Below are 26,197 nucleotides of genomic sequence, written 5' to 3'. Positions count from 1 at the left end.
GTTGTGAGCTTTTAGATCTGCTAGTAGCCAAAGTATCAAAGATGTAGTATTTTCTGTATTAATAATCTACAGAAAAAAAGTACAATATTTGCCTGTGAGATGTAGTGGAGTAGAAGTGTAAAGTACCAAAAACTTGAAATAAAAGTTCCTCAGAATTGTACTGAAGTATACGGTACTTGAGAGTACTTATTGCTTTCCACCATAATTGCACCCCTGCCTCTGTGCCTCTGCAGTCTTACGAAGGAGCTTTAAATCCGGGGACTATGTTTTTCAACCTGAATTGAGTCACGACAACACAGGTGGCTGGATAACATATTCTGACAGGATCACACACCCAGAGGGAACGTCCTGTGATCCTCTATATTGGGCTGTGATTTCATGGGGAAAGGTACAATTAGTCTGCATATTACATCGCTGTCGGATGGAAACCTTGTATGTCCAAAACCGTTACATTTTCAGGAAATGGAATGGAAACTTTCAGAAAATTGTTCTGAGGTTGTAGATCGACTATTTTCTCTAGGTTTGCTTGACACTCTTGTATGACGAAATAAGGCATTAAGTGACGAAAAGAATCATGGAGATACAAGGTTTCTGCCCGGCAGCGACAATATTAATCAAAGGGCCACCTTGTCAGAACCCAGCTTCACCACCACCCACCTCTCAATGTTGCTGCAATTTGGAACTTGTTTTAATGAATATATTAATCTGAATGGTAAAAGTATATTAATACAATTATATAACTGGTGCACCTGCAGTGGTTGGCACTACTTGTCAAACTACTGGTTGACAAGTAGAGCAGCCCGAAACTCATGAACCCAATATATCCCCTGTCCCAAGCATGGATTCCGGCAGCGGTATATGTTTGGGCTGCAATGTGGGATACAGGGATTTACATGTGAGGACACAACATGTAACACGCACGCACACACACATGCACGCCCCCCCCCCCCCCCCCCCCCCCCCCCCAAGTGACCAGCTGTTGACCTTTTCTCTCCCCTGCAAGACTTCCCTGTCTTCTATGGTGCTTCCTAAGGTGCTTCCCTGTCTTCTATGGTGCTTTCTACTGTATGGTGCTTCCCTGTCTTCTAATAGTGCTTCCTATGGTGCTTACTGCTTATCTGTCAGCTATGGTGCTCACTGCTTCCTATATAATCTTTTGTTTACATTACAGAAAGCTAGAAAAGTGACAGTGTACAACTTCAATGAGAATAGTTGGTGTGCAGAGCAGTACTTGTACAGACACAGGTGTCTCCAAAACAAAATGACAGCAGCAGGAGTTTAGGACTACATCTGTGGAGCCAATACAACAGTTCAAATATAATGAATCATTTCAAAGTCACACAGGGCTGTAAATAGGCCAAACAGATAGACTTAAATAACCCCAGACAGACAGACAGACAGACAGACAGACAGACAGACAGACAGACAGACAGACAGACACCTGTTCACAGGGGGGGGGGGCTCACATGCCAGATCGCCCCACAGATATGCAGAGTGCAAGAAACTGACTTTTGGGAGAGTGGGTCTTTAAAGGGTCACAAACTTTACAAACAGGGGTGTCATTTGGGGTCTCAGAGGGGATAACAATCGCCACCCCCTTGTTTTCATGTTTAACCATAATTTCAGTTATTTTATGCATTATTTTGCCCAACTCTGATAGTTTTTTAGTTTTTTTTTTTTATCCTGCAGATTAATTTGATTTCAGACCAATGCTGAGTGAATCTCAATCTATGCCCATCCATCCACATGTGATACATGTTATGTGTGTTCCTGTCCGCAACCATATTTTGGGCATGTCATTATAGGAGTTTTCAGAAAGTGAAAATAGTGGATCTACAAGTTCCCTATTTTAGGGAACTTATTAGGGAATCTAAATAGGGAACCGAAATGACGCCTCTGTTTACAGACCTGCATGACCTCCATGACTCTAATTATGCCATTTCGTAGTTCTTAGAAGCTCATTTCAGGCTAAAGGGTCTGAGTCAGAGTCATTGGTATACGATCAGCGGGACGGTGAGAACATAGCAGATAATTGTTATTGTACCTGCAGGATAATGAATGTGCATAATATGTATGATGGGACCTTGTCTCAATGTGACCTTATAAACGAACAGTGACTCAGCCTGTGCAAGCTTAAACACTTAAACCCCTTGTAGTCTTAGAGAACTGTAGTTGCAACTTAATGTACTTCGACCAGTTTTTCCTGTCTACAACAAATCTCTTCAACACAAATAGCCGATCTACAAGCTGGGCTTGTAGATCTCTCATCTATCAGTGTTTCCCAGACAGTGGGTGCGAGTAAAATTATGCCCCTTTCCCCCCTACATTTTGTTTTTAATATAATTTCTGAAGACAAAACCAATAAACAATAAATACAAATCTAACAGATCTAAAACAAAAATCTAAACAATAACAGAAAGTTAAAAAAAAAGTAAAGAAAAGAGAATATGTGATCACATTTTTAAGCTTTTAAGCGGTCAATGCAAAGGGAGATGCAGTGCTGTTATATCCATATCATCCATTATATAGCTTTCATTGTTGCAGTAGTAGAGTCATAGCCTGGGTGCCAGCCTGCTTCGCTGCGTTCGGCGGACTTTTTTTCTCTCTCCGCTTCTCAGTCTGGAATGCACCCCATTGACTCGTCTTGGAGAACTACACAGGAAGTACACAGGAACTACATATGTTACGTTAGGCAACGTCGTTGCTGATTGGATGTTGTTCAAACGAATGACGAATCAAAACGATCACACCGTTTTTTTTGTCCCGCCCCGCACCACAGACCAATCAGAAGCCACGGCAGGTTTGGAACCTTGGCTGCTGTGTCCCGCCTCCTGGAGATAGGAGGCATTCCAGACTGAGAAGCGCAGAGAGAAAAAAAAATCCGCCGAACGTAGCGAAGCAGGCTGGCACCCAGGCTAGTAGAGTCATGCCATCTTCTAAAAGCAGCTAAGTGTCGAGCCAAGCCAGGCCACTGTAGGAGAGGGAGAGCAGGAATAAATGAATGTTGATGAGTAACTGATGGGGCGAAAAGAGTAAGGGGATGATGAAACTGTTTTCAAACTGCCAAAGAGAAAGACAACAAAGAGTCAAAAGGCCAAATGCAAAGAAAAGGCCGTTAAAGGAAAAGGCCAAGGTGCAGGAAAGTGATTTAGATGATTTATTTGACTCTGACAGTGACTGAGAGAGTCTTCTGATTCTTCTAGTCCTGATGGTCAGAAGAGTAATGTCTATAGTCTTCCAAAAATCCACTGTTTCTTGGAATTAACTAAAGCAGCGGTCTTTTTTCAGGCCCTTCGCTGAGAGAGATGAAGCAGTGACCCTCACTACATATTGTATAACAGATTAAACGTTTTCATAGATAGCTTCAGAGTTGTTTGACAGCACTATCATCAGTGTAAATTCATGTTTTTTGGTTTGTTGACATATCTTTTTGTTGGATTCATCTTAAAGTGAATTTTCAGACATAAACCACTTAAACCCTCAATACTACTAAGTAAGCTTGACCGTTGGTTTTGTACTTGGTCTGCTCTTTTCCCCCTCTACACCAAACCTCTTTGCTGAAAATAGCCGCAAACGTGAGTCGTGTGCTTGGTAGGGTTCAAGTGGTTAATGTACCAAAAAAAAAGGTTATCCTATCACACAACGATTTGGCGGCCCCCTGTAGTAACTCTGAGGACCCCCAAGGGGTCCCGGACCCCCTGTTGAAGACCCCTGAACTAAAGGGAAACAAGTGACGTAATTATGAAAGTTTTCCCCCGAATTGATGGTTGTTTGTTGATTCAGCTAAGTGGTTCATGGGACAGAGAGGTGCTTTTGGGCTGAAGGACGCAGATTCGTCACCTCGGGAAATTAGTGCAGAAGGCAAATCAATGAAAATGGATGAAAACATGTTAGAAATATCATATTGTCTCTGTCGGGTAGAAACCTCATATCCTGAAAAGTAACAGTTTTGGACATATTATGTCCAAAACTGTTACTTTTCAGGATTCAAATTAGAAAAAGTTGCAGATCGACTACCTCGAGTTGCTTCTTTTGGTGTTTTTTGTGACAGTGTAGTATGATCAAGTAGGCCGTCAATTGATGAAAAAAACATAAAAACGTTTCAATAAGATAAGAGGGGATAATTGGAGATGAGAGGTTTCTGCCCGACAGCAACAACATGTATATCCTTTCTGATAGGGTTTCAGAAAAAGCATCTCTAAATCTTAATAATGTATCAAGATGTATTATGAACGACTGTATGATGGTATGGCTTCATTTGCTCAGGAAAGTCACTAATATTGTAATGAAGTGGACTGAAATGATGCACAGAAATAACAGACACATGGTGCAAGCAGAGATGGGTGAAAATACATTAAAAAGTATTTGGATTACAAATGACAATGTCACAATACAAATACAAAATACTGGTCTGAGAAATTATTTTAGATACATATACGCATTTTGCATTTTGAAAATACATTTGATAAAAACTCAATTCATAAGATTGATTGCCATATATATATATATATATATATATATATATATTTTTTTTTTTTTTGAAGAATAAATGTATCATACAAGCAGAGTGCTTTTCAAGGGGTTCGGAGCAGGCAGCCAACAATGTTTACCACTGTGTGTGAGGCCAGAGTGACCTTGTTAGCGTCGGAAGCTAGACAAGGAGAACTATGGCATGAGACTGAATGCACAATCATACACAGAGCAGCCTGTATGCTTGTACTTCACAGACACCAGGATACTGACACTAGTAGACTGACAATGATACTGACACCACAATACTGACCATGATACTGACACCACAATACTGACCATGATACTGACACCAGGATACTTACACTAGGATACTGACACCAGGATACTAACCATAACCCTAACCCAGGATATTGACCAGAATACTGACCAGGATACTGATACCAGGATACTTACACTAGGATACTGACACCAGAATACTAACCATAACCCTAACCCAGGATATTGACCAGAATACTGACCAGGATACTGATACCAGGATACTGATACCAGGATACTGACACTATGATACTGACACCAGGATACTGACACCAATTCTGACCACACAATGAGGGAATGAGAGGGACATAGCTCCAAAGGGGTGGAGCATGTATTTAAATGTTTGCTGCACTCTTCCACTAAGATGTATTAAACTATAGATCACTATATTTGCATAAAATAATAATAATAATAATAATAACCATTATAATAATAATAGGGGTAATAATAATAATAATAATAATAATAATAATAATAATAATAATACAGTAGCGGATATATCGTAATGTACATTGTTTTAAAATATGTTTTTTTCTATTTAATGTAGACAGTGACCAATCTATACACAATACGTTTTTTTTTCTTCATTTAGTTTCTTATTTATCTTGATTTAATTCTGTGCTTGGCCTAAATGTACTGCTGCAGTCTGGGACATGGGGATGGTGCATTATTTATTAGAAAAAAGTACAACCACAAACAAGGCATTGAATCAGTCTCTCTAACCACAAAAACAACCTGTCTCTCTGTAAAAGCCTACAGGGTTTTATCCCAATGCATTAAAGTTATTACAGAGGGGAAAAAATAGAACAATCCATTACATCAACTTCAGTTTATTGTCACATCACAAGTTTACAGGTGAAAAAAGAGTGGGTGAAATTATTTGTAGTACAAGCCCCCAATGTTTTGCAGTTTCAAGAAAATAGTTTTAAGAGTATAGAATAGAGAAATAAACTAGAGGAACACATTTGTAAAACAAGAAGACGCAGTGTCAGTGCACAATGTCAAATATAGATCTCTGTGTGCGTGCCTGTGTGTGTCTGTCCGTACATCTGTCCACGACCCTTGTGCATGTCTCTTAGAACCGTCTGGCCGATCGACCTCAATGAATGCGTGTCGTTCACCAAGGACCCGAGGCAATGTGGCGCCGAGTGGGGAGTCAGTCGAATGTGCGGTTGTCTTGCCGTGTGGCAATGGATCTCAGATACCTGACTACTGCACAGAAATATTTAATGTAGAGCAAAAACAGGACTCCTCCGGTCAACCAAGTATGGGGTTTAAATGCATCTCCATAAGAGCAGATCTATGGTGAACTGTCGCCAATAACAACAACGGTATCACGTCAAAGAGCAATCTTTGCTGGTCTATATACAAGTTCACAATGTGTCACAGTGTGATGCATTGTGATCTTGTATATTGGCTATTATCAAATAGAAATAGAACATAAGGCCTATAATTGGTTTAAATAAATGTAATAATCTAAATCTAAACAGTAACTTGTAGATAAAGTTTCCAAATAATTGCAGTGGAGTAAAAAGTCAATTTGAAGTAAAGTGACAAAGTGTATTCGTACAAGTGTCTCCCGAAGATGGACTGCATTTGGCCAAAACGCACATACAGTATTACCATAACAAGGACATTTAAAAAAGTACACTGTTCCCCAAATCAGCAAGTTTGACCAAATGTCACAAGACACCTCCCAGTGTTTTAATCTTTTGTTTTAAGAGTTACTTCAGTGTTAGAAGAAAGACAAGACGATTTAAGGTCTTGGGAACTTGCAGAGTCATGCCCTCACCACTCCCAAATAGGATGTTAATTTTATAAGGCAAATGTACACCAAACGGCTCCGGGTACGGAGGCCATGCTTATGCCGCATCCCATGCAAGTGCAATTGAAGCGAGCGGTTCCATCAAAAATAGACCAGATCCATATTTTTTGGACAGATACAGTACTTGGGTCTAATGTAATTGTATGGGATGTGACACAAGCATGAAGCCTGTACCGCAGCCGTTTCCACATCCTATGCATCAGGTGTACACGCTCCTCTAGCTGTATTATGCCGTACACATAGGGAACTGCATAATAGGGTTTTTCGTCACTAATTCATATGTTTGTATGTTTGTTACTATCAGAATATTGTAATCATTGCTATTAGACCGGCAGTTCTCAAACTGTGGGTCGCGACCTGAAGTGGGGTTGCGGGATGGTGCCGTTGGGGTCGCACATTGGCAACTCTTTTTTTTACATAAAGATACAGGGAGGGGGAAGGGGGATCACGACCGACGCAAAGACGGCCACTTGACTCCTTGATTCATCCAACTCCAATCCACAGGGAACCAGCACAATGGGAAAGACTTAGCAGTAATTATGTTTTGAGTGTTTTTGCTACTCATAGTGGGTAAAATGCATGGAACTAAATGAACCCTCTCGGAGTTAAATTAACATTGGTAAATTGGCACTGGAGGGGTTGTATGTGCGAGCAAAGAAAATAAGCCATTCCGCTTATTACGGATCGCGACGTCACCGTGACATTGCAGTGTGGGGAGGTGCTGCTCTCACAGACAACTCCACCTGTATAGCCTAAAAACACATGGTGGGCAAACCTGTTTGGCCTAAGACATTTATTTGAGAAAGAAACTCGGGTGATTAATGAACACTTCCGTTGCTTTGTATTGATATATTGTAGCGTTTTAGTGCTTCGAGCTGGAGTCGACCCCCGTTCTCCTCTCGGCAGACCAGGAGGCAACAAGCTGTACCACGAAAACGAAAACGATCTTGCGGGGAGTAGGGGGGGGTCTGCTTCAATATTATTTATTCATTTCATTCATAAGATAGGCTTACAAATCTGCAGGAATCACTGCTTTAATTTCCTTTTCTAATAAATATGCTTTTATTTTAAGATATTCCTTGTTTCCAATTTGAAATTGCAATACAAATAAAGTGTGGGGTCGCCAAAAGATTTCAACCATAAAATGGGGTCGTGACATATAACAGTTTGTTCAGAAACAGGGATCTCTCCAGCTCGTTAGTAAAAAGAAATGGATTTGTTTCTATTTTGTTTCTTTGTTTCTTTGTTTCTCTGTGTGTGTGTGTGTGTGTGTGTGTGTGTGTGTGTGTGTGTGTGTGTGCGTGCGTGCGTGCGTGCGTGCGTGCGTGCGTGCGTGCGTGCGTGCGTGCGTGCGTGCGTCCTTGCGTGCGTGCGCGTGTGTTTGTTTTAGCTTATGTAATGTATTTAGCTTTTTAGATTTTCGGTGCAGCACTGAACAATGTGCTTTATATAAATAAAGGGGATTGGATTGGAAATGTATTTTTAGGTCATATACCAGTTTTATTTAATGAGGAGAGAGACCCCCACAAAGATGATTAATTGGTTTTAATTTTATAACGTTCCAGTTCCAATTGTGCTTGTTTATAATGCAACCTGTATGAGTTATTTCTTGGTTAAAAATAAATAAATAAAAAAGCTTACTTCTCCTGGCATTGTTAGATAATAGTTACGGGGCCAGGCTTCCAGCATGGACCCGTTTTGTTATTGGCATTATTCCATTTCTTCAAGAAATAAATCTCACAATCTTTCGTCAAAAGGTGGCGCTATAGCACTCAGTTGAAAATGCCAACTTTGAACAGGTACAACTCATGCCCTGTTTGACCTACAGCCATAAAACTTCAATACACACATGCGTCACCTTATGATGAACAACTTTCAAACTCTGACTTTTGACCTCTGACCTTTAGATTTCCCACCATTTTGAATTACATGAAAAGCTGTTAAAATCTATCTCCTCCTGGGATTTTTGAGCAATCTGCACGAAACGTTTTACACATGAACTTTGGACCTATGCCGACCAAACAGTGCAAGCGGATTTTTTCCAAGTGAAAAAATGAAGCTTTAATGAGCCAATGAATATTGCATTTTTATGACAATTATTCATCTGCCCCTAACACATACATGCAGACTCACATTTCTTTGAACATTTGCAGTAATGTACAGGGTCATTCCAAATATCACTGAAACCAATCTTACTCCAATTGGTCAAAGGGGGGCGCTATATCAATTTTTTGAAAATGCAAACTTTAAACAGGCAAAAGTCATGCCTCGTTTGGCCGACAGCCATTAAACCTGCTTACACATGTGCCTTGACTCATGAGGAACACATGTATCACTTTTACCAGTAAGCTCCGCCCTTAGATTTTCCGCAATTTTGAGCAGTTTGAAAAACACTTAGACCCAGGATTTTTCAGCTATTTGCGTGAAATGGTATCATCTGCCTGACCTCCGTTTTCACTAGATCAGGTCTGTTGGTCCAATGGCTTCCCGCTTACGTGAATGTCTCACAACATCAAGGTAGCCGGTTCAAGCCTCACTTGGTGCAGACTTCATTGAAAGTGCATTGCAAACAACAAGACTGTAACACATGTGCAATTGATAAAGATAACATGAAATGCTTATTTGAGAGGGTATGTTTTTGCAATGTATGACATACTTCATTCTGAAAATAGCCGATCTACAATCTCAAAACTTTTCAGATAGCAACGTGTTTCTGAGCTTGTAGATCGGCTGCTTTCACTGGTTCACTTTTATCTTCAACAGACAACCTCAGCCTGGACAAAGCTATAGCACTATAGGTAGTGTTGCAGCCTCTCAATCCGAAGGTTGAGGGTTCGATTCCTGTTAATGGCAATAGGTTGAGATGTCCGATCAATCCAACCTGCTTCCATCTCTCTTCAATCTATTCCCCCTCTCTCTCTCTCTCTCGGTGAGAGGTGGCATTGCAAAAAACATGACCTTAAGCTCAGTCTAGTTTTCTTTCTGAGGAGACACAAAAATGCCTTTATTGGTAAATGGTTTGTGAACCAGTGATCTAGAGTAGTTCGGGACACAGAGGCCTGGTTCAAAATGAACGGAAATACTTATAAATATCAACAGACACTATCAGGGAGGCCATATATCTAGCTCAATGAGAAGAAAGGCAGTCTTGGAGTCCGTAGGTTGCTGGTTCGATCCCTGTCCACAACAATGTATTGAGGTGATCATGATTTGGCATTATTCGAATAGCCCTCATTTATCAACGCAGCGTATAAACCGGCGTATATTTTTCCATATATTCGGCCGTACACCAACGTCGAAGTCACATTTATCAACGAATCCTACACAGCCGATCCAAGCGGACATTTGGTCCCAGCCTTGATAAGTCTCACGTCTGAAAACGAGCGTCATTTAAATAACACGCCCTTAAATATTCACAAAAAGCCCGACTTCATGACATGAAGAACCAGAATACGACCCAAAAAAAACATGTTTCCCCCGCTCGCCCAGCCTCGCCACACACGCACTCGCCTCTCTCTCTCTCTCGCTCTCTCGCGCTCTCTCACTCTCTCTCTCTCTCTCACACACGCACGCACGCACGCACGCACGCACGCGCGCGCCCAACACACGCGCCCGCCCAACTTCGTCTTTCCGTAGCGTAGCGGTACATGAGACTCGGGCGGAATGCAGTGATTCCGTGCCGCCACGTTAATATTGGAGCGTCGGGTTTATATCCTTAACCCAGCCAGGTTGTGTAGCCTACATAACTCTCTATGACATAACTCCATAACATAGGACAAGCTATTGTAAGTTTGTAGACCTCACTGTCCATGAAAAGGCACAAAAGCACTCGTATATTTTTGAAAATAGCACAAAAGCACTCGTATATTTTTATACGAAAAGCACTCGTATATTTTTGAAAATAGCAGATCTACAAGCTCACAACGCGTCGCGATGCAACGCTGGCTTGTGAGCTTGTAGATCTGCTATTTTCGATACAGACAGATCTACAATCTTATCTGAATGACTGTTAAAGCAGTTTGTTTGAATTACTTTATAAAATGTTATATTTTCACAGGGATTATTCATTAGTGTAGATATACAGATTTATGAGTGGATTATGTGTCCAGATGCCTATCAGACAGTCAAACAATGCTGCTCCGCAGGTCTAGAATGGAATAAACGGGTGCAGCCAACGTCAACAACTGGTCCCGACCAGACGTGAGATTTCAGCGTACCGTAGGATGAAGCCCACGTCAGGATATGTTGATAAATGCCGAAAGGTGCGGTGATCTCGCCGTACGCCCATTATTTGGGCTGCACCGCGTTGATAAATGAGGGCCATTGTGTCTTGAGGATAGGCTTAGGTATTGTTTTACTGAGGTTAGGGTTAGTGAGGGTTTAAAATCCTCATGTTAATTGCATGGTCTTCTTTCTCTCAAGTTCAGTATTCTATGTTTCAATGGCGTATTGTGCATATTACTTATCATTGCTTCTTTATTTTTTCTCTCTTTATTACCTGGCCCTGTATTATCGCTGCTTGCAATATTGGCTGTCGGCTGGAGTTGGGCGGGGGTAATACCATTGACTGACAACCCCTTCAGCCAATGATCGTTGTTCCCCTCCAGCCAATCAGCAGACCTCCAAACTAATGTGACGCAACGGGACTTTGGAGACGGCCATGCCCAAAATAGGTTGCCTTATTCGGATACATGCGTGGCACTGCCCGCCCCTCCCGGTTCTCTAAATGTTTATTTTTAAATAGGCTCTGTCATGATTAATTGACCACATATATGAAGTTAAACAACTAAATTCTATCCAAACGATATCTTAAAAGTAAATTCCGTGCCTCAAAAAAGAAGTTTGAGAGCGTTTTAAAACCGAAAGTAAAAAGTGTAACTGGCCACAGAAACAATGGCGGATCGTTCCATTTTTGTCGGCTGCACTCGGTCCCATTCGGGCTCACTCGTACTCGCCACCTGATTGGCCAACTGTCGCTGTCAATCACAGAACGATGAGCGACGACGCTGATAGGCTCGGTTAGTTGGTAATTCCACTAGAAACCTAGCCTGGCTCCAGCCCGTGAATCCCTAGCCACGCCCATTAAAAAAATATGTTCAGGCGATTCTGGTCTGGTGACGCTCTCATAGGAGGTCTCAGCCTCGGTTGAAAATCTGTACGACGAATCGGGATCGGGATAATCCAGTATGAACCAATCGCCAAAGAGTCTTTGAAAAAAAAAAACTTTGGCCACGCCCCCATCTCAGCAATCGGCTGCATTGAGAGGGCTTTCAGACTGAATAATGGAGTGAAACGAAATGAAAATTAAGGCTGAGTGTCAGGCTACTAGAAACCCCTACAATGGGCGATCATGCCAGACTCACTCCTGAAATCAAATGGAAATGAGATTTCCAGAGGGAGGGTTTACCAGGCTACGTTCTTGCGCCAACCCTCTTCGGAATTTTCTTCTCGCTCATACTGTCTGTTGCATTCGGCTCATGTCCTGGACAGGACAAAAAAAACGTCCTGTGGCATATAGCCCTCAGTACCACAGCACGAAAAAAACGTTAAAAGATTATTATTATTATTTTTTTTTTTTAAACGTGTTCAGAATTTGCTGCTCCATTCACTTTTTGTTTAACTTCTTACTGAAAAAGGCTGTATCTCGGCTCCTGAGCACTTTTTTTTTACAATGAATTTTGGCTGTGGCACTCAGAGCCAAAATTCCATAATAAGCTGGGTACTGAATGAATTAATAAGAAAGAGTATTATATCAAGTTGTTGGAAATTAATAGATGTAATATCAAAGGTGATAAAGAATATAAGAAAAAGAAGTGGAAATATTATTGTGTTAAATACCAAGGTGAAATTGTAAAAAAAACTGAAAAGAGGCCGCTGATGAATTCAATGACTATTTTGTAAATGTGGGTCCCAATTTAGCCTAAGACATTAGTGAACCAAGTGACAAGGGAGGTATGGAAGATGACAACAGGTATAGAAATGAACAATCTATGTTTTTAAATAGAGTAAATGAAAAGGAAGTTATTGACATTGTTAATGAATTTAAGAACAAAAAGTCTATTGATTATAATGAAATTCACATGTCTCTAGTTAAATCTGTAATTGAATATATTGCTAAATCTTTGCTAAATCTTTGACACATATTTGTAATGTCTTTTCTGACTGGTGTATTATCAACCAGTTTCTTTACTTCCACAATTTTCGAAGATTTTGGAAAAAATATTTATACAAAGACTTAATTCTTTTTTTTTTGGTAAAAAGATTATAGTAAAGTATTATATTCTGATAGTAATCATTGCTACAGAGTGTTTGTTTGGTTACAGGGGCCTCTCCAGCTCTTTAATTAACAGAATATAGTACATTTTCAGGTAGGTGACAACATTTAAGCCAATCAGGAGAGAGCACTGAAAATGCATTTTCTGTTTAATAAAGAGCTGGCGAGACATGGGAGACTCCTTTTACTGAACAAAACACTCTATAGCAATGAGTACTATCAGAATATAGAGCTATTTAACACTTATTTTAACCAAAGCAAATCACTTACCTTACCTTTAATAATTTCATTGACAAATATCATTTATTAAGTGACCACCAGTATGGTTTCCGAGCCAATCGATCAACCTCACTAGCAGTAATCAAATTAGTAGAGAATATAGCAACTGCGGTGGGCAATAACCAGTACAGGGTATTTATTGACCACAGAATACTGTTAAAGAAGCTAGAGAATTATGGCATTAGAGGTGTTGCATATAATTGGGTAAGAATCTTGAAAATAGATATCAGTATGTAAATGTCAATAATCATTCATTCAGAACATGGGGAAAGTTACCTTTGGGGTACCCCAAGGCTCGGTAGTGGGCCCAAAGCTTTTTATTCTTTATATAAATGATATTTGTAGGGTATCAAACTTGTTACACTTTGTTAATTTAGCTCATGATACAACTTTACTTTGTTCTGGGGACAATTTGAGGGAACTTTTGGATACAGTCGAAGGGGAGCTGAAAAACTTAAATAAATTATTTGACATTAATTATCCCGGGAGCAGTATGGGTTAGCGCCCCATGCTGTGTCTTCCGCGAGGAAGAAGCCCAACAAACCCGCGGTGAGGCCTTTAGGAGGGCCATTCCAGCGTACCGCAAGCGGGGCTAATACCATTAGACGGCCCAATCTAGTGGTATCGGCCCAAGGAACCATCACGCTAGAAGGAAATGTTTGGATCGGGGCGGTGCACCTGATCTGGCGCAGCGCTCAGGTCCTGGACCTGGTGAGACGAAGGAGGAGCCCGGCCAGGAGACAACCCACAGAGCCTAGTCCCTCCACGTGCCAGAGCCTCACCGAGTCCCGGCAGAGTGCTTCTGGAGAAGCGGACTGCCCTGTCTTTCCCTATAGGACTGACCGTGGGTGCTACTGGGACGTAAGTTGGGGCTTGATCAACCCTGGCTGGGTCACCTGGGCGAGGGTGTATGTTGTATGTTGTGAGACCCGAAACACCCTATGACCCCAGGCTACAACACTGATGATACGTCCCAGTTGCATCCATGTGATGTTTTTCTTTATCAGGATTGACACTCAGGATTGATGAAGTAGAGATAGAAAGAATGTTGGAAAATAAATTCTTGACAAAAAAACATTGACAATAAATTAAATTGGAAACCTCATGTAAAGTATATACAATCAAAGTTCTAACATATCCTGGATCAGAAGTCATTATATATCTTGTATTGCTCACTCATAACTCCATATCTTACTGTGTCGAAGTCTGGGGAAACACAGACTCTCATCGAAAATAAATTGTAGGTGTGTCAATCGCTCCCCTGTCTGAAAAGCCTTAACAAGTCACATCCGTTTCTCTCTCTCCTTCCAGTTCGGGCAAACCGGTGTTGAAGGAGTTTGTAAAGCTCATGAAGCAGATGTGGTCTGGGCAGACCAATCCAATCGACCCAAAAGAGTTCCAGATGACCTTAGGGCAAAAAGATAGCAATTTCAACGGCAAGACCGAACAGGACCCCATGGAGCTGTTAACGTTTCTCCATGAGCAACTCGACATGGTAAGCAGGTGACCTTCCTGATGGCACGCCTCCATGACTACTCAAGAGGGTGACCTGTGGTGGAAGAAGTACTTCCAAAGAAGTATTCCTTCCACCACCACTTTTACTTACTTAGGTAAAGTACCGATACCACATATTGAAATATTTGGCTACAAGTCAAAGCCCCTGTATTCAAGAGTTTACACAAGTATTGGCATCAAAATATACTTAATATACCAAAAGTAAAAGCTGGCAGCTGAGCACTGACAGGCGATATGAAGGCTGTTTTGTTTTTACATTATGTTGCTGCCTGTTAATAGTAATCGGTACACATTATTTCTATAGTCATGTGATCAACACGGATCTATCAGATTTTTCATTATCAATTCTGATTGGCTAAGATTGGCATCTTAAAGGACAACTTTGTTTTTTTACAACCAATGTTTATGTTTTAGATTGCAATTAAAGTAAATAAAAGATGAGTGTTAAAAATTTTAAATGTACTGCTTTCTATAGTTTTAGCAATTTTCACAATCTTTTTTTACAGTGTTTTCACAGTGGGCGGGGGCATTCTGTCCGGTGGCAAAATATGTATTTTTTTAACACATTAACCCGGCGTTTTCTTTATTATTATTTACAGTAGCTCTTCTAGCCCCCAATAACTCACATCTGGCCATCTCAGACAGCCAGACCTTTTTTATTGTGTAAAAAAGGCATATTTAGCCACCGGACAGAATGCCCCCGCCCACTGTAAAAAATATTGCAAAAAATGCTAAAAATATAGAAAGCAGTAAATGAAAAAAAAATTACACTCATCATTTATTTACTTTAATTACAAACTAAAATATAAACCTTGGTTGTAAAAAACCAAAGTTGTCCTTTAAGTTTGCAGGAGTGGTTTGTTTTGAACAAAAAGCCTCAAATCATAAACGCAGCGTATACAGCATATGCTAGTCAAAATGATCTCCATACTACAAAGCATCCATAGCCAGCCAAATATTTACATTGATCTATCAAAGATCAGCTGCTCAGAGTCCTGGCTGGAGCATTGACTCCACGACCTGCTGAATGTAACCCGACTCCGAAGTGTTAGCCTCAGCTATACAAGTTGCGTGCCGGTGTTGTGCGCAGTAAACAGCAGATCTACAAGCACAAGGTGTGACGAATGTGACAAGGTGTCACGAATGTGACATGTGACATGTGAATTACAAAAAGAAGCTACTTCTATTCCAGCTAAATGTTTAAATATTTGTACATGTAAAAAAAATAATACTTGGAAGATACATGTTGGAAGCAATGAAGCAATTCATATCTTTTAGTTCGTTATTTATTATAATCTACAACAGTAAATAAATGGTATTGACAACATGCCTTTTGGTAATGTTCCATTACTTCCAATTACTTTTTAAACGTAATACTAAACTGAAGCTTGACTTATTTAAAATACATTTAAAAGAAACCCCAAATTGCAATCGCAATATCAGTCAGAAAAATTGCAATTAGATTTTTTCTCAAAATCGTTCAGCCCTAGTTGGTATCATGATTTCAAAGCAGTAGCCAGAGGTTTATGCAGCGTGAGTGCATTGCGTTGTTTCTCAAGAGAAAATACATTAAATTACTCTCATGTGTGATCGCGGTCCAGTTGTGCTCATATCATGTCATTGAGGCATAGTTGATTAAAGAAGTTTTGTTGAAATTATATGGAGATGAGCTTGGCTGAATGAAAAAGTTGAAACGGGAAAGCCGTTCAGATCATAATGCAAACCGTGTAAAAATCTCAGAGAACTAGGAGCATGTATTTGTTGTGTAAAATCTGCTTTATATGGCAGAAATGGTAAAAAAAATGCAACAATGAACCAAAGCTGCTGTTCGTGCTCTGCAACACACAGTGCTACCGGGTGCATCAATAGCTTTATTTTCCAGTTTTGCATAATGTTAAAATGTTCTCAGAAGTCATGAAAACATGACTGAACTTACCTGAATAATTGAGTGAATGCTAAATATCATTTTGTGGTTAATAAGACATGAAGGATATTTTGTCCAGTTAATTCACAACAACACAATGATATTTAGTGTGTTGGATTCTATCTCAAGCAAATGTCAAATCTGAAAGTCTATTTTCATACAGTACTAACATAAATGTAATCCAGTGGCTTCCGCAAAAATCTGAACAAACCATGGTATGGAAAATGCTTGGCCTTTTCTTTTGTATAAATCTGTTTGTTTTTGCAAACTGCTAATAAATAAAGTATTCAATCAATCACGCATTTATATTATATACAAAGAAGACATTTTTTATATTAAAAATGTCTTCTTTGTACCATCTTTGCACACCCAGGATCTGAACGAGCTGAAGTTCCCCAAGGTGAAGTTACATGCATCAGCGTCAGAGAGCAAATACCATGTAAGTTATCATCTATAAAGAAATCGAGAAATGCAGTTATTTAATATTTCATTTTCCATATATCAATGAAAAATAATGTTTTCAATGAACTCAGTTCTATACTTCTTACATCTGTATGTAGAAAGTATGAGTATTCGCCCACAACGTTTCTAACGCTGTGTTTGTTGATGGGTTGCCATGGTTACCTAATGTTTTAGTCCAGATGCCGTGGAACTCATATATGGTCATGGATGACGCAGTTTCTATTTAGAACCTACTCTCAGTTTATATATGCTCTTGATAGCGAGGCAGACATGCATCAGAATGCACCGGTATTTCGGTAAACTACTCACCCCGGTCGGCTCCCTCCTGGGGGACTCTGCCCTCCCGGCTTCTGTGTCTCTGATACGTGTTCGTAGTTGCAGCCAGGAATTAGACAAAGTCATTGATGACAACCCCAACTTTTTCTCAATGGTGGAAGAGTTTTTCGACCAGGGGGCAGCTATCGTGGAGAATAAACTCATCAAAGGCCTCAAGAACAAAGAGTCGACAGAGCACAAGAGACAGCAGGTGCGGGGGATCCTGAAGATCATCAAGCCCTGCAACCATGTCCTGAGTGTCTGCTTCCCCATCAAGAGAGACAATGGGGATTGGGAGGTGGTCGAGGGCTACCGGGCCCAACACAGCCAGCACAGGACACCATGCAAAGGAGGTATCAGGTATAGTGCAGATGTGTCCATTGATGAGGTTAAAGCTCTGGCGTCTCTCATGACTTACAAGTGTGCTGTTGTAGATGTGCCATTCGGTGGAGCTAAAGGTGCAGTTAAAATCAATCCAGAAGATTACTCTGACAATGAGTTGGAGAAGATCACCAGGAGATTCACCCTTGAACTGGCCAAGAAAGGATTTATCGGTCCTGGGGTTGACGTCCCGGCTCCTGACATGGGTACTGGAGAGAAGGTGATGTCTTGGATCGCTGACACCTACGCTACCACCGTGGGATACAATGACTTGAATGCCCGTGCCTGTGTGACTGGTAAACCCATCAGTCTGGCAGGAATCCACGGTCGAATCTCTGCAACTGGTTGTGGAGTCTTCCACGGCATCAAACACTTCATCAATGAGGAGTCCTTAATGGGCCTGGTGGGTATGTGTCCTGGCATCTAGAACAAGACTTTCGTCATCCAGGGTTTTGGTAATGTGGGTCTATACTCCATGCGTTACCTCCATCGTTTTGGAGCTAAGTGTATCGGTGTGGGAGAGATAGCTGGAAGTATCTGGAATCCTAACGGCATCGACCCCCAGGAGCTGGACGATTACAAACTGAACAATGGCACCATTGTGGGTTTCCCCAACTCCACTCCATATGAGGGAAGCATCCTGGAGGCTGACTGTGACATCCTCATCCCTGCTGCCAATGAAAAGCAGCTGACCAGGAAAAACGCTCACAAGATCAAGGCCAAGATCATCGCTGAAGGTGCCAATGGTCCAACCACCCCTGAGGCTGACAAAATATTCCTAGAGAGAAACATCTTGGTGATTCCGGACATGTATCTGAACGCTGGTGGTGTGACGGTGTCCTACTTTGAATGGCTGAAGAACTTAAACCATGTCAGCTTTGGCCGACTCTCTGGTGCCTCGGAGGAGGACATTGTTCAGTCAGGACTGGCCAACACCATGGAACGGTCTGGCAGACAAATCATGAATACAGCCACCAAGTATAACTTGGGCTTGGACCTGCGGACAGCCGCATATGTCAATGCCATCGAAAAGGTCTTTAAGGTTTATCAGGAGGCTGGTCTCACAATCACATAGACACCTGTCTGTCTGTCTGTCCCTCCCAACAGACCCATGTTTCCATCAAACCCCTATTTATCTCCCAGAGATTTAATAAATGTATCAAATGGGGGTCCATGGCCTACATGTATAGTTTTTTTCTTTTAAATCACATATGTGTGAACTTAATAATATTCCACCCCCTTTAATGCTGTATACTGTCGCTGCTACCCCAACAACAAACCCTGGATCACTAGCGGCAGCAAAAGGCCTGTTCAACCAGAAGAGCCAAGCATATGCATACACAGGGACAACTCAAGGGTCCATTTCATTACTAACTATCCATAATTTAGCTGGGAACCCCCACGTTGAGAACCAGTGATCTAACCTACTCTTGTTGTTGTGGTCATAATGTTTTTTTAACATTAATAGTTTTCATCACAGTAATTCAAAGATCCTTCATTTATTACAACATAGACCTCTCTCGTAACATTATCTCATATATTACAAGAAAATGAACAAAGCAAATATAACAGAATAAATGAATAAATACATACAGTACATACATACTGTTGGAGAGGATTCCACTTTACCAGATCGAAATAGAGATACCTATACAAGGAGCAGGGTTGATGCGACCTATGTCATCCGAGACTGACGTCATGGACTGTGCTCGAGACTGACGTCATGGGTTACATGGCGGCTTTCCGACATGTCGCCTTTCCGACGTTAACGAACCCTATACCTAACCCTCACCCTAACCCTAACCGCACGCGGAAGCCACTAGTCGGAGTGGCGAGATGTCGGCATGGAAGACGGTTACCGACGTCATGGGCTGTGCGGAGACCGACATCACTAGAAGCTGATGTCATGAACAGAACACACCATATAAGGATATATGTAACCCCCCGTGATTACCAACGATCAGGGGATCGATCATACTGGAGATAAATATTCAGACTACTTAAAAAGGTAAGAAAATCGAAAAGTCGCTGGCAGTGGCTGATTAATTTATTTATTAATTCTGGCAGTGAATGAGTTAATAGAATATCTATTATTACAATCGGGAAGCCGCGGTTGAACTTACCTGAATAGTTGAGTGAATGCTAAGTATCATGTTGTGGTTAAAAAGCCACAATGATATTTAATGTGTTTGATTCTCAAGCAAATTTCAAATCTGAAAATCTATTTTCATACCATATTAACATAAATGTAATCCAGTGGCTTCCGCAAAAATCTTAACAAACCATGGTATGGAAAATGCTTGGCCTTTACTTTTGTATAAATCTGTCCCATCGTGCCTTGTTTTAGCAAATCAGTCCGCCGCCACAGAGCGGGCTCATATAGAGCCTTAGACAATAACAGAGCAGCATACAACCTCTAAGGTGGTCCTGGGAGTGTCTGTGGTCCTAACACTGAGCACCGTGGTGGGGGTCCACGTCAAACAGAACTGGGACCAACAGAGGCTTCACGAGGGAGTGGTGAGAGACGTTGAGCGTCTGGAGAGAAAGAGGGAGAACCTGCAGAGGAGGATTCTGACCAGACAGCTGGAGGAGGAGAGAGACAGGAGGGAGGCGGAGGAACGCGGCCCCGACCAGCCTCACTGACCTCAGCGGGATGGACAGCAGCAGCGAGGCGCTGGGCGGCGGCGCCGGCGAGGACGCGGCGGCGTGCACGTCGGCCTCGGAGGGCCTGGAGGAGGGCGAGGTGGAGGGCGAGACCCTGCTGATGGTGGAGTCCGAGGACCAGGCCTCGGTGGACCTGTCCCACGACCAGAGCGGGGACTCTCTGAACAGCGACCTGGGGGAGGAGGGCGAGGCGGGGGGCGGCGGCGCCTGGGCCAACGACGACATGACCTTCTACTGCGACAAGTGTCAGAAGTGGATCCCGGCTGCTCAGCTGCATGGAGAGCAGCCCACTCGCAGGATAGCCGGTTCAAGCCTCACCTCTTGCTGGCTACTTTTCAATTGTATCGCACAAAACATGACTGTATCAATTAATGCATGTGCAACTGTTAAAGGTAATATGAAATGCTTCTTGGAAGAGAGTATATTTTTGCAATGTATGACAAACTTCATTGTGAAAATAGCCGATCTACAATATCACAACTTTTCAGATAGCAACGTTTTGTGAGCTTGTAGATCGGCTACTTTCACTATTTTTCGTTTTCGAGGAGACACAAAAATGCCTTTATTGGTAAATGGTTTGTGAACCAGTGATCTAGAGTAGTTCGGGACACAGAGGCTTGGTTCATAATGGACGGAAATACTTATAAATATCAACAGACACTACTAGGGAGGCCGTATATCTAGCTCAATGAGAAGAGAGGCAACCTCGGAGTCCGTAGATCGCTGGTTCGATCCCTGTCCACGACAATGTATTCAGGTGATCATGATTTGGCATTCTTGGGTTTCGACATAGTGTTTCTTGAGGATAGGCTTAGGCGTTGTTTTACTGAGGTTAGGGTTAGTGAGGGTTTAAAATGCTCATTTGTTAATTGCATGGTCTTCTTTCTCTCAAGTTCATTCTTCTATGTTTCTATGGCTTATTGTGCATATTACTTATCATTGCTTCTTTCTTTTTTCTTTCTGCATTCCCTGGCCCCGCTTATCGCTGCTTGCAGCTATATTTGTGGTTGTTTTTTGCTCCCGGGTGAGTGCTTTCGCTCATTAAAGCACGTATACCTCCTAGTTTTAATAAAAGAGCATCGTCTTAATTTCTCTGTTTTTGGTAGATAACTTCTCAGTTGTACAGTAGTTATATTCTTCTGCGTTGTGACAGTGCTTTGGGCGATTACTACTTAAAAGGCTCCTCCAGGTGCAAATTAGATGCACCCGGGAGGGGGGGGTGAGAGAGAGAGAGAGAGAGAGAGAGAGGAGAAGGGAAAGAAGACCTACTGTACAACCATCTCAGAGGTGTTGAATAATGTATCGACTGTGTTTGTAAGCAGCATGTGGAGGGGAACTGAAAAAATAAGATATGAATTTAAACTGTATAACAATCACCAACAAAAGTGTGTATATGATCGCAACAGCCTTAAAGAGGCTTCGTTTTGTCGTTGCTGTCGGGTGGAAACCATGTACTGTATGTCCAAAACCTTAACTTATTAAACAGAAAACAGAAAAAACCTGTGTTCCAACGGATCCATTGTAGTTATTATCTAAAGCTCTTGTTAATGCTTTTCATTGATCAAATATTATGAAACCCAGAAACACTTAACCACTTTTTGTTTTTTTTTAACCCATTGACACCTTTATAAATGTTTTCTAAAACAGTTTTTTGAAAAAAGAAAAAAGAAAAATTCAAGATTTTTCTAAAATATCAGATCTACAAGCTCATAGTGCGGCACTCGGTGCCGCGCTATGAGCTTGTATATCTGATATTTTTGAATAGCAAAATAAATCCAAAGTGACACAGATGCGTTCCAGGTCTTAATGGGGGTAACAGTCTTCCACGCCGACATCTCGCCACTCCGACTAGTGGCTTCCGCGTGCGGTTAGGGTTAGGGTGAGGGTTAGGTATAGGGTTCGTTAATGTCGGAAAGGCGACATGTCGGAAAGCCGCCATGTAACCCACAATGGGTATGAAGATCTACAAGCTTTAGGATCGATTGTTTTTGTTACTGTTGCGCGACACTCTTGTACAATGACTTGAAACTTGAAAAAGTTGAAATATGAAGATGAGGTTTCTGCCTGAAATGTGCTGCTGCGAGCTTGTACATCTGCTATTTTTTTTTTTTTTTTTTTTCTTCTTGGGTTCCCTGGCACAAAACCTTTTCAGATGGGGGTCCACGGACAAATATATATATACATTTTGGGGTCCTTGTCAACGCGTCGCTTGTTGTGAGCTTGTTTGGCTATTTTAAATAGCTAAAGTATATATAAGGCTACAAATTGGAAATAATGGACAAAGACAATAAAGTACAGTGCTTGAGTAAATGTACTTAGTTACTTTCCAGCACTGTTAAGCAGCATGTCCTTCTGCATGTCCCTGCAGCAGTATGGGAACACCTCCAGGCCACATATCTACAAGCGTCTGTGCTGCAGTGTTGTTGTTGTTGTTTCTTTTTCTTTGTTTTTCCCCCCTCCAATGGTCCCTATACTCAGTACAAACACCAGCCTAGTTATCCTGGGCTTTAGCTGGACAATTGTGAAGTAAACAACTAGCCTTGTCTAGTACTAGAGGCGCGGGTCGCTACGCGACCCTTCCGTCTAGTCGCTGGCACGAGGCTCTCGTGAAGTCGGCTGTAGATGTTTTGGACACGCAAACCAAAAGCGAGAGCAACAGTGTTTCCAGACGCAAACCGAAAACGAAAGCAAACTGAGAGACGGACACATTGCACCCGTTCATCTATCTATGTATTCACACAGGCTCTTGCAGGACCAGAATGTGCGGCACAGATTGATGAAGCAGCACGCTCAGCCCAGCGAGACGGCGTGCGCTGCGTTCAACCCTCCCAAAGAGTCAGACAGACAGTATTTGGATGGGGGGCGGGGTTGGCGGGGTTGTTAGCGTGAAGTGGCGTGTAATTGGTTAGGGAAAGTGCGTCGACGCATGCGCAGTGCGCAGCGCGCAGCGCTGTGTTTTTGCATCAAGCTGGTTGCTTGTTGCTCGCGCGCAATGTGGCAACAGTGATGCAACTTACACACACGCAAACATTCGACTGTGGATTCCAATTGTAAGGTAGATAGCTTGCTAGACTGGGCTTGTAAACAGACCAATCATGGTCCTGGAGGTCGGTATAGCAAACTAGAGATTCTCCATTTTCAAATGTTCTAAACCCGATAACAGATTAATAGGCTCTATGCACAGCAGCCATATTGGGAATGAATTGGGCCCCTTCCTTACTTCCTTCACAGGTGTTACCAATGATACTAATTAAGGCTCTGTTCCATTTAGTGTGGCACAGTGGTTGTCTTATTTTCAAGGACCCCCTATGGAACCAAATGGACCCTCACGGGTCCATTTGGTTCCATTTGTACACTCTCAGAGTTACACACCCACCATAAGGGGCCATTTGGGAAACAAAATGGAGTGTTTCTAGTGACCAGAACAGAGCCTTCATTAGTATCATTGGTAACACCTGTGAAGGAAGTAAGAAGAGGCCCAATTTCTTTTCAATATGGCTGCTGTGCATAGAGCCTATTGTATCGTCAAATCAATCAGAGAGAGAAAGAGAGAGAGAGAGAGAGAGAGAGAGAGAGAGAGAGAGGCCCTGAACTCTGATATGTCTGTGGCTGCTATCGATGGTTTAGAAGTAACTGTAGGCGCTGTCCATGGTTCTGAAGTAACTGTCACTGCAGCTGCTAGGCAAGGGGGCCTAAAGCCCCTGCAGGGGCCCACACATGGTCCCAGGTGTGGCCATTCTGATGGCAGTCACCTGAACAATGTTTGTGCCAGGTTTGGTGCAGATCAGAGCAACGGTGTGCCTCGCAAGTCTGGATGTTACGTTAAAAAACACCCTCTAGGCAATTTTAATAATAGGATATTGTCATTAATTGAGCATCCCTAGTCTGTAGTACCACAGAGGTAGATTGACAAATGTACGAAAAAATATTCTTTATTTAATTACATTTATCAGAAAGTATTAACCATACAAATAGACACGGGTAATGGTTAAAACAATCGAGGATTATATTCATTGTGATCATCACATAATAAAAAATTGAAAGTACAAACAAAAAATAATTATAATAATAATAACAAAAATAAAAAATCCATTGTGATCCTGGCATAAAAACATGACAAATACATTCAAGTATGTCAAATACAAATACAAATAAAAATAGATGACAATAGTCACTGAAATTTAGCTTTGAGAATCCTTTGAGTTGACTAAAGCACTGGTTCTCAACGTCGGGTCCGAGGATCCCCAGGGGTCCTTGAGGCGGTTCCAGGGGGACCCCAGCTAAATGATTGATAGTTAGGAACCAAAATAACCCTTACTGTAACTCTGAGAGTTATGGGGGTCCATGGTCTAATGCGTACCAAAGTAGGGGTCCTTGACATAAATCCTTGACATAAATCGTCTCTTCTGGGGGTCCCAAGCACAAAAAAACGATTCAAATGAGGGTCCACGGACTACTATGTGTCAATTCCGGTGTCCTTGACATGAAAAAGTTTGAGAAAATTGATGCTTCGCCGTCGCGTTCACCGTTTTAGTGCTGCTTCAGCAGCCGCTGCTTCAAAATGTCGGCGCCTTTCGGCCATTAGTTGAGTCTTCTTTAACTTTCTCCCCGCCGTTGGGTGCCCCCCCACGTTGATGCCCTGTGCTTCAGCACCTAAAGCCCCTCTGTTAAGCCTGCACTGCGTGTGCTAATGCTGTCTGTGCTGTCCTCGACATCTCCTTGACAAAACGGATAATGTTTGGAGACTTTTCTCCTGTTTACAATCGGAAGCGCTTTATTGCCACGTGTGGACACAGAACTCTCAAATAGCGCAGTAAGACATTATTGTAGAACATTTGGACAATGAGGGACAGCAGACATTAACCCTTTAAGACCGTGTGTCATTTTTAGATGTCTTTGGGCTATTCAAAAATAGCAGATATACAAGTAGATCTGCTATTTTTGAAAAATCATGAACATTTTTGCAAATATTTGAATTTATTTATTTTTAAGTGGACATGTGTAACTCAAGTCTTTGCTTCTGGGGGTCCCTGGAACAAAATATATATATATATTCTTTAAGTATAAATTCCAAGATTTGCACAAAATCTCACAATTTTTCAAAAATGGCAGATCTACAAGCTCATAGCCGTGCTATGAGCTTGTAGATCTGCTGTTTTTGAATAGCCAAAGAAATAAAAAAATGACACACAGATGCGTTCCCGGTCTTAATGGGTTAACGTTAACGTCACGGCTTCATATCTAGTCGGAGATGCAAGATACTGTACGGAGAGAATGTGCACTGGGAGGTTGTGTGGTTTGATATTGCAATGATGCTATAAAACTGATTTATTTTTGAAGCGTACAATTCCAATGCAGGGCACTGCTCAGAAAGAACATTTGGTGCTCGAGGAATCTATTCAGGGTAAATACAGTAAGAAAGTCTCTCTGATTATAAGTGCTGATGGATATGCTTTCAGCACGGCCATAATATTAAAAAAAGGCTCCCAGTTGAATGGCTGGTGCTGATCCATGCAGTGAAGCAGTAATCAAGAAAACAAGCGGTACGTGATGACGACTCAAGTGGAAATTGGAAATTGCAGTGATTATTTTTAATCGATACGCCAGCACGCGGCCGTGCTGAATCTGTTCCGCCTGCGAGCTTATTTTGATTTATTGAATATGATCGGTTTGAGGAATATTGAATATGCATCAGCGTATACTGTATCTGTGGGCGATGTACTCTAACCTAATCAATACATTGTGTCACACAACAGGTGTTGCATTGGAG

At 41.7% G+C, this 26,197-nt stretch overlaps 1 protein-coding gene and 1 pseudogene across 2 annotated transcripts; both read left to right on the top strand.

The window, feature by feature from the left end:
- Positions 1 to 17,347: 17,347 nt before the first annotated feature.
- Positions 17,348 to 18,838, top strand: LOC311057561 (glutamate dehydrogenase 2, mitochondrial-like; annotated as a pseudogene). Its single transcript has one exon. The product of its transcript is annotated as a glutamate dehydrogenase 2, mitochondrial-like (transcript).
- A 761-nt stretch (positions 18,839 to 19,599) lies between these two features.
- Positions 19,600 to 20,406, top strand: LOC311057187 (protein PET117 homolog, mitochondrial-like; the record flags this gene model as incomplete). Its single annotated transcript, XM_084074138.1, has 2 exons — positions 19,600 to 19,617; positions 20,170 to 20,406. The coding sequence occupies 2 exons, from the start codon at positions 19,600 to 19,602 to the stop codon at positions 20,404 to 20,406; spliced, it is 255 nt and encodes an 84-aa protein (XP_083930264.1).
- Positions 20,407 to 26,197: the final 5,791 nt, after the last annotated feature.

Source organism: Gymnoscopelus microlampas (assembly GCF_963454915.1).
Source record: "Gymnoscopelus microlampas genome assembly, chromosome: 12".
Classification (NCBI taxonomy): domain Eukaryota; kingdom Metazoa; phylum Chordata; class Actinopteri; order Myctophiformes; family Myctophidae; genus Gymnoscopelus; species Gymnoscopelus microlampas.
The sequence above is the reverse complement of the archived record's forward strand: the minus strand, read 5'-3'. Positions and strand labels throughout refer to the sequence as shown.